At 45.6% G+C, this 9,389-nt stretch overlaps 1 protein-coding gene across 2 annotated transcripts; it reads left to right on the top strand.

The window, feature by feature from the left end:
- The first annotated feature begins 1,773 nt into the window (after nucleotides 1-1,773).
- FAM46A (family with sequence similarity 46, member A) lies at nucleotides 1,774-8,706 on the top strand. Of its 2 annotated transcripts, none has more exons than XM_012646082.1 (3): nucleotides 1,774-2,066; nucleotides 2,309-2,852; nucleotides 3,944-8,706. In XM_012646082.1, the coding sequence occupies exons 2-3, from the start codon at nucleotides 2,346-2,348 to the stop codon at nucleotides 4,718-4,720; spliced, it is 1,284 nt and encodes a 427-aa protein (XP_012501536.1). In that variant the 5' UTR covers nucleotides 1,774-2,066; nucleotides 2,309-2,345; the 3' UTR covers nucleotides 4,721-8,706. The 2 variants fall into 2 exon arrangements, with proteins under 2 accessions (XP_012501536.1, XP_012501535.1); XM_012646081.1 differs by having other exon boundaries at nucleotides 1,800-2,121.
- Nucleotides 8,707-9,389: the final 683 nt, after the last annotated feature.

The raw sequence follows: 9,389 nt of genomic DNA, 5'->3' as shown, positions 1-9,389 counted from the left end.
TCTGCTGGAACATGCTTCTCTCCTAACACATATGCAATTGAGCCATAATTATGTACTTGCTTGTCATGCTCACTAGACTGTGTGAAACATAGTCATTCTTAAGTCCTCAGCACTCAGCTGTTGCCTGGCACACAATAGATGATCAAACTACATATACACACACAGTATACACATGCATATACATATATGTATACAATGCCCGGATAAGACAGATTCCTGCAATGATGCCCCGAAAGGGGTATAAATGAGAGTCCTTTGAAGGAAGCGATGGGTTTTTGAGAACAGTGTAGAGTCCCTTTTTCCTTCCCCCGCCCCAGTACTTAGGCACAGCGCTGGGAATGCATGGCCTCGGCCACATGTACGTCGGGTTTCCCCATTTGGGGACGCAGCTCCGCAGGGCACCGGCAGGGGGCGGCGTTGTCACGCAGCTGGATGCTCCCTGGGTGACACCCCCGTAACCCCACCCCCTCACCTCTGTGCCGCGCAGCTTGAGTGACTAGGTCGGGGCTCCCCCAGTTCAGAGGAGACCGACTGTTTCTGCTTCCCGGCTAAGCGGCCTCCGTGGCGCAGGGCCTCGGGGAGGGAGGGTTCAGGTTCCCTGGAATTGTCCCTTCTGACCCCACTTCAGCCTTCCGCAGCCAATATGTGAAAGTGAAGCTGCTCTGAGTTAGTTTGCAGAGGCTGCCAGCGTCCGGAAGAGACGGCAAGAGAAAGCGGGGAGCTTTCTCGCAAAGACAGGGGTACTGGCGCGTGAGCCTGGGAATAAGCCTTAGCTCTGCTGAAGCCACCAAAGCTGAAGGGGAGAAAGTCTTTTTACCCTTTCAACTTGTATTTCTACGTCTCGTGGAAAACCAAATCATATCCCACTGACATTTCTATTCACTAGAAATGGACACCCCTCAGCGGGCCGCGAGAAACGCGCTTGGCCGCTTGCGCCGCTTTCTGAGAGCACACGCCTGAGCGCCCAGCCCTTCGCAGTTGCCCTTCTCTCCCCTCGGCCGCGGCGCGCTCGCCTGGCGCGCGCACCCTGCGCCGCGCTCTGCCCGCCCCGTCCTCGGCGATTGGCCGCTCGCCCGCGTCTGCCCGGTGACGCGCGCTGGCCCCCGCCGCGCTCCCGGAGCCACTCGTGCGCAGGAGCCGGACGCACGCCCAGGCCCCGTGGCGCCGCCCCCGAGTCTCCTCCGGAGCGCCCCAGCTCCCCGGCGCTTCCCTGGGTTTCGAGAATCGAAACACAGTTATCAGCAAGCCCTTCCCACTCACGGAGGCAGATTGATTTGAGTAGACAAGTGGGCTCACTAGTCCACGTTTGGACCGGTTCATTAACGGAGTGAACGGTCTGGCCATACACCGACACACTGTTTAAAAGGGAGGTCGTGAGGGACCTTTGGAGCCCCAACGTTGCGCTCTACTGACGGGCTGTATCCTCCAGAATTTTGTTTGGGAAGTTTCTGCAGTTGCGTGATTTTAGTCGTGATCCGGTTTTGAGGACCACTTATGACTCTTGGGGCATTTTAAGTGCTTCCTTGGAGAAAAAGAAAAGAGGCGTGGGGGGCGTACATAAATTAAATATATGTATAAATACACGCACATACATACAGTCTAGGGCCTCCCACCCCCGGAGCTGTCACCGCGCAGCGCCGGCGCTGGCCGGCCGGCCCGCCAGGCGCCCGGCGGCAGGGATAGGGAGAAAGGGGGCGGCGCCCTATGCAGATGAGGAGGGTGTGGCGAGCGCGCCGCGCCGGGCCCCGGAAGCGCGGAGAACCCCGGTATAAAAAAAGTACTGAAGACATTTCCCCCGCACAACTGCTAAAGCTCCAGAGACGCGAGCGTGTGTGGCGGCAGCAGCGGCGGCAGCGGCAGCCGCCACTCCGGGACTACCACAGCTGGGGCAGCAGCGTCGCGGGCGGGGGCGAGGGGCGAGGGGCGGGAGCGGTGCGTGCAGGCGGCGGGGGTCTGGGAAAGACCGAGTCGCTAGCCGCTGCCGGAGCGCACTCGCAGCTTCTGGAAGTGTTGCCGCCTCGCGGTCTCTCGCTCGCTGCGTTCCTGGAAGGGGCGGCCGTCTCCAGGTGACACAGACGGGACTCTCGCTTGCGCTTTCCAGATGCATCAGAGATACTTTTGGTGCGGGGCTGCTCTGCGGGGCGCGGCGCGCGGCTGGGGACCGTGGGGGCTGGGGAGGGAGAGTCTCTGAGGAACCCCCAGACCAGGGGGCGACCCGGGAAGGGGGGCGCGCTCTTCCTCCTCAGGGGCCCCTGCCCTCCGCCGACGCGCGTCCTCACCGCGGTCTTTCCCCTCTCTTATCTTTTAGGACTGACCAGGGCCAAGTGGCGCTCGACGGGTACTATATGGCGGAGAGCGAAGGGTACTTTGCCATGGCCGAGGACGAGCTGGCCGGAGGCGCTTACATCCCCCTAGGCGGCGACTTCAGCGGCGGCGGCAGCTTCGGCGGGCACTGCTTGGAGTATTGCGAAAGCCCCACGGCGCACTGCAACGTGCTGAACTGGGAGCAAGTGCAGCGGCTGGACGGCATCCTGAGCGAGACCATTCCCATCCACGGACGCGGCAACTTCCCCACGCTCGAGCTGCAGCCGAGCCTGATCGTGAAGGTGGTGCGGCGGCGCCTGGCCGAGAAGCGCATCGGCGTCCGGGACGTGCGCCTCAATGGCTCTGCCGCCAGCCACGTCCTGCACCAGGACAGCGGCCTGGGCTACAAGGACCTGGACCTCATCTTCTGCGCCGACTTGCGCGGGGAAGAGGAGTTTCAGACTGTGAAGGACGTCGTGCTGGACTGCCTGTTGGACTTCTTACCCGAAGGGGTGAACAAAGAGAAGATCACACCACTGACGCTCAAGGTAAACCCACCGGAGACGGACTTGGGTCCTGACCGGCTGGGCCGAGGTGCGGTGGGAGAGGGCAGACGGGCTTCGGTTAAATGCCACGAGTCTGTGGCCATGACGGGCTTGGGCGCGCTTCTTTCTTTACTTTTTTTTAAATTTTAAAAGAGTAAACTAAGGTGTGTGGACGATGTTGAGTGTTTCAGTTTAGTTGATGCTGCAGCGCCACAACTCTTCTCCCGCTTCCTCCTCTGCCCTCCCTTCTCTTCCTTCTTATGTTTTAACTCTTGGCTTTCCTTTCAGGAGACTTGTCTAGAGTAGATTCTGATGCTTGGAAGAATGAAATGATGTAAATAATTTTTTGAGTCATTTTATGATCTAGTCTTCAGCAGCCTGAAACTGAGTCAATGGGTTTTTTATTGTACTGGAAAATGTGAATAGGTTTCATAGCTGCATTCAGCTGACTGCGTGTGTTAAAGATCTGGTGGTTCTCCGTGCTGGTTCACGCGTTAGGGGTAGAGTGGTACTGCCCCCACCTCCCACTTTGGTTCAAGACGAGTTTTATGTAATTAGTTAAAATTGCCTGAGGAGGAAGCCTCCCAGAATATCATAATTTAGTCCATACTTGGTTGTAACTGCAGAATACCTTTGGGGAGACACACAAGATACTGATAACATTGATTGCCTCAGGGGGAGGGGAGCTGGATGGCTGGGGACAAGGGTGAGAGGCGGACTAACTTATCGCTGAATGCCCTTCTGTGTCTTTTGAATATTTGGTGGATACTGTGTGAATATTGTGCTATTAGACTATTTTCAAAAAAATAACATTTAAAAAGTCAGACATGACAACAGAACCTCTTAGTACTGTGCTACGTCTGCCAAAAGCCTCAAACTATTACCTCTACTCTCTCTCCCAGACAGTAAAACTACTCGTTAAATGTACTTTTTTTTCTGTTTTCAGCAGACTGTTTAAGCCTGTAGGTAGTGTTTTGCTGTTGACAAAACAAAAGGGAAAGAGCAAAATAATTTTCAGCTGTGAAGAGGATGTATTTATTTATCTATTATTGTTTTCTGGTTTTGCTCATCTTGTTTTATCTTTTGAATCGTAGGAAGCTTATGTGCAGAAAATGGTAAAAGTGTGCAATGACTCTGACCGATGGAGTCTTATATCCCTGTCAAACAACAGTGGCAAAAATGTGGAACTGAAATTTGTGGATTCCCTCCGGAGGCAGTTTGAATTCAGTGTAGATTCTTTTCAAATCAAATTAGACTCTCTTCTTCTCTTTTATGAATGTTCCGAGAACCCAATGACTGAAACATTTCACCCCACAATAATCGGTGAGAGCGTCTATGGCGATTTCCAGGAAGCCTTTGAGCACCTTTGTAACAAGATCATTGCCACCAGGAACCCAGAGGAAATCAGAGGGGGAGGCCTGCTTAAGTACTGCAACCTCTTAGTGAGGGGCTTTAGGCCTGCCTCCGATGAAATCAAGACCCTTCAGAGGTATATGTGTTCCAGGTTTTTCATCGACTTCTCAGACATTGGAGAGCAGCAGAGAAAACTGGAGTCCTATTTGCAGAACCACTTTGTGGGATTGGAAGACCGCAAGTATGACTATCTCATGACCCTTCACGGAGTGGTGAATGAAAGTACGGTTTGCCTGATGGGACATGAAAGAAGACAGACTTTAAACCTCATCACCATGCTGGCTATCCGGGTGCTAGCTGACCAAAATGTCATCCCTAATGTGGCTAATGTCACTTGTTATTACCAGCCGGCTCCTTATGTAGCAGATGCCAACTTTAGCAATTACTACATTGCACAGGTTCAGCCAGTATTCACATGCCAGCAACAGACCTATTCTACTTGGCTACCCTGCAATTAAGAATCATTCAAAAATGTCCCGTGGGGAAGCCATTTCAGACAAAATAGGAAAGAAAAAAAAAAAAGACAAAAAATAAAAAAAGAGAGTGATCGAGCCCTGATTAGGGATGTGTTTTGTGCAATGATGATATGCTCCTGGTTTTAAGCTTGGCAAAGCTTGTGGATCTTTTAATAGGTATGGGAGCATGATGTCGAAAGGTTCCCCTTCCCTAGACCTCCCCTTATTCTCCTACTCAATTGGATTCTATACTGGAAAAGAAGAGACCTGTCATTAAAAGCAACCAGTTTCTCCTAAGATAAGGGAAAAAAATGCTTGATGACAATATGGGTTTGCAGTATCTGCTCCCATAGCTTTGCCATAGGAAAAAAAAAGTGGAAGGTTTCTTTTAAGATGGAATTCATAAAAGGGAAAAATACAGAGGAAAAAAGATCTCATCCCGATTTGTTTATCAGCTCAGAAGTTCAGATAGTAACAATACAGGAAGTATGGGAACTCCAACATTGAAATTACTATCTGAGGCTTGTAGCAAGTGCTTTCTGTGGAATGATCCTATTGTGCTGACAGAAACGGCTTGCTCCGAATGAACAGTAGTAGGTTGGTGCAGTTCTTACAACAAACAGCAGAACTTATGATGACACAATCCATTAATTCCAGCTGCGTGCGTAGCTCGCATTTTTAAAATGTGAAAATGCAAGCAAATACAGCTGTAGCAAAGAAAGTATGCTCAAGGACCAAAGATTTAACAGATAAAAATACCCAAGTAGAAGAGATATAGTAGAATATATAAAGAGTTACTATATTTGTTACACACCAATATACATCAAAGTGCCTGTTGCCTTCTGAAAATTTGAAGTGGCAAAATTATTTTATGGTTTAATGATTATTTTATCAGGGACTGACTCAAGAAGAAAATAAAACAACACATAAGCTTGTGAATGGTGGAGAAAATGCCCTATTTTTTCTTGGCAAATACTTGTATAAAGTCAACATTGTTGGTGTGATATTATCATAGGTACATGTGTATATGTGTGTGTATTATGTGTATATGTATACATATGACAATGTATGTATACACAGTACATTGACTATGATCTAGAATAATATATCAAATAGGAAATGTTTAAATACTGTGTGCTTTTATGTTTTCGACAGGATGACATGAGACATGGGCATATTGCAATGATGAATTAAAATCTACATCTAAAAATATTAAAACAACTGAAGGAGGGAAACAAGTAATATATTTATAGGAAGAGCAGAAGTTCTACAGTTTTAGTGAGTTTTTTTTTTTCCTTTTTTTGTGAGCCATAGAATTCTACAGATGGGAGAATATTTGTTTGTCAGAGCACTCTTTTTTACACTGAACTGCCATTTTGACAGTTTGAACCCATTTTTTTTTTTTTTTAATAATTGCATGCCTCCATGATGTTTAATCTAGTGGATCATGGGTCAGTGATAGGCTACTTAAATCCCTGACTGCTAAAAAAAATTTCTGGTGATCAGAACACTACTTATTAATATTTAAATGAATTTTTTAGTGAATGCATTCTGCATTTCTGGACCACTAGAATTTAGTAAATGTGAAATGACCCTTTTTAAAGAGTATTTGCACAATTGCTTAAAATTTATATATGAGATATATATTATATATAACATTTTATAAATTCATGTCGATATGAAACATCTTTGATCTGGTTGTCACACTGCATTTAAATATTTAGTACTGTACTTTAAGTTAAATCACTTTGCATTAAGTCAAATCCAACTTTATTTTCTCTTTTACAAGATACCAGTTACACTTTTGTGAAATGAGCTAGCATTGCTATTTCAGTTCAATGACAGCTAATCCTAAAACCACCCCTTCTCCCAGCCATTAGTTCCTCTAGACACTGGTCTCTGAAAATGCATTTGTTAAAAACAAATCTAACATATAAAAACCTTTACTTTGTGTTGTAAAACAACCAGATAATCCCCACCAATCCTAGTGGATGACTGCTTGCTATTATAATTCCTCTAAAGGCCCAGTCAGAAGACTTTTGTTATCACTTAAAGAGGGAATAGGGAAGAAAATAGTGTCCTTCTATTGGCAGTGTAATTTGTTTGTTTGTTTGTTTATTTGGGGATCCCTCATATGCTTTGTGCTAGGTTAATCCAGTTTAATCTGTCTGGACTATCTTTTGTGCATCTTTCTTTGAAGCCTTAATGGGAACCTGATGGGTTTGCTGTAGAAGTTTCCCTGTGAATTCTGTGAGAGCCGTAATGGTCCCTGCACTGCCACTTGGTTTTCTAGGGAACTCTTCCTACTCCCACCTTGGCTCAGTCTCCCTCATTCCAGCCTGGGTTTGAAAAATTAATTGCAAATTCCCAGGAAATATTATTTGTTTGCAGGTTAAACCTGGCACTCACCTGTCAGAAACCAGGGCTCTCCCTGCTTAGCTGTTTGGAAGTTTTCTTAAACAAAACAGAAAACTCGGGAGCGCTTGCTGGGGAACACAGGAGCAGCTGGTGATCTGTTTTTTTCTCACTCTAACTCTTGACAAATGAGTCGTCTACTATTTTAAAGAGTCTGGAGGTCTCTGGCTCTGCCATAGCAACAATCTGCTGTTAATTTATGACACATGTTTTTGTTTGGAGGAGCCTTATTTGAAAATACACTTTTCATTTATTTTCTCAAATATTTATATTCTTTTCTTGCTTACTTCAGGGTTGGTAGCTTAGTTGGAAGTGCCAGCACCTGACACCTATTCATATAGAACAGGCTGTACTCGAGGCAACCTTCAGCATTTACTTTAAGACTTACCTAATTTATTTCTGTTTTGTATGTACTATAGTCTTGTGCCTATGTAGTTGAACACACAGTGAAATATATGTCTCTCTTTTTGGATGTGTGGCCTAAAAATTTGAATGTCTGGTGAGAGAGAGCCATGCGTATAGGTCAGAGAAAAGAACGGCTCTCAACTCCCAGTTAGTGCCTGTGATTTGTTTGCTTTTGTGTTTATCTGGCCTAGTGTGCTGTTACTTTAAAACAGGAAGAAATTTTATCTTCTGGAGGCTCTTCTCACCTGTGCAGTCTGGCATGTCAGAGAACACTTAACCTGTGACACTGCCCTTATGAAAAGTTTTACTTCATTTGCAGTAAATCCAGCTGCCTCAAGAACTCCTACACCAAGATGGACTTTTCCCTTCCAGAAATGGGATCAAATATCTGCTCACTTTGGTATTGGGTGGACTATTTTCCAAAAATGCAAGGATGGAAGAATATCTGTAATCCAAGCCAAGGAATGAAATGAAATGAAAAATGAATATACTATTTTTACCACCCTTTTCTGTTTGCTTATTGTTGGTTGCTTTACTGTGCATAAAGTTGTTTTCAGTGCAGTGCTTGTTAAATAAATATTGTGAACTATTTTGTAAATGAAATGTATTATGTTGAAAGCTGTCAGCAGTTCAAAAATAAGCTTTTTTGTTGTTGAAGGTGAAGTGTGTAGATGAAACCAAAAAGCCAAAAAAAAGAGTAATTTCATATATAGCACCTCTTGAATATAATCTTTCTTTAAAATTTCATTTAGCATAGCCTTTTCAGTGCTAAGAAAGAATCTCTTTGTAGTATTTTGTTATAATAATGGCTTTTTAACAAAGTAAATGGTAAAGTACAAAGTCAGAAGATGTCAAGTTGGGAGACTTGTTGCAAAGCCTTGCAGAATGGAGGAGGCTCTGCCCACTGGCTGTCTCTCCCTCCAACCTCTCTACAACCATTGCCTCCTCTGAGGCATCCTGTTGCAGCAAGCTGCACCTTGGGTCACTCTTGAAATATTTTGACTATAGACTGTGTCACAGGCAGAAAAGGAGTTGATGGAAAATGTACTCTTAAAAACTGACATGTTTGGATCACTGCTAGAGGGAACAGATTGTGAATTTTGTTTACAGCATCCAATATTTGGATTTTTTTTTTTTGTAAATAAAAAGAAGTTATTTTTTTCTATTGATTTGTGTTTGCTGTCTAGGGTGTCTGTACTGCCTAACGACCATGTCCTGTGAATCCCAACCCGTGTCCATTAGAAAAGACAAGGCAGTATGTGGAGAAGACCAGCCTTCAGCAACTTTCTGATTAGAGCACAACAAATGAAAACATCCAGCTTTCAGCCAGCCATCTCTGACTGGCTCAATTAGCTCCAAAAGAATATAGCTAGTAGATGCCCCAATATTTTTGTTTAGGTGTTAACTTAGCAGTGTTAAGTAACCCAGAAGTCAGAGCTGTTTTCCAGTATCAGTAGAGACTCATGGCTCTGGACTGCAGGGTTCTAGTAGCCCTGAGTGGTCTTGGTCTTTCTGAGTAGCCTCAGGGCTGTGATTCTGTCATCAGTGGTTATAGAGATTGTGTTTGAGGCTCTGTAGTGTTATGTAGAATGTCTAAGCTGGAGTGAGGGGAATAAGTATCGGTAGCCAGGAAGTGGAAGGGGAAGTGTAGAGAGGAGGAAGAACAATCACACAGTCTTATATATCGTACTCCACATGTGTATGTGTCTGTGAGGTGCAAGGAAGTCGCCCTTTTGGTTAGCATTTAATGTAACTTCACCTATTGAAATTGCTAGGGGCCATACATTTATTTATTGATTAAAATTTTTTCTTTGTGTAAGTTTGGAGACTTTCTCAGTATGAGTAGCATGAG

This window comes from Propithecus coquereli, unplaced genomic scaffold (genome assembly GCF_000956105.1).
Source record: "Propithecus coquereli isolate 6110/MARCELLA unplaced genomic scaffold, Pcoq_1.0 Scaffold24, whole genome shotgun sequence".
Lineage (NCBI taxonomy): Eukaryota > Metazoa > Chordata > Mammalia > Primates > Indriidae > Propithecus > Propithecus coquereli.
The sequence above is the reverse complement of the archived record's forward strand: the minus strand, read 5'-3'. Positions and strand labels throughout refer to the sequence as shown.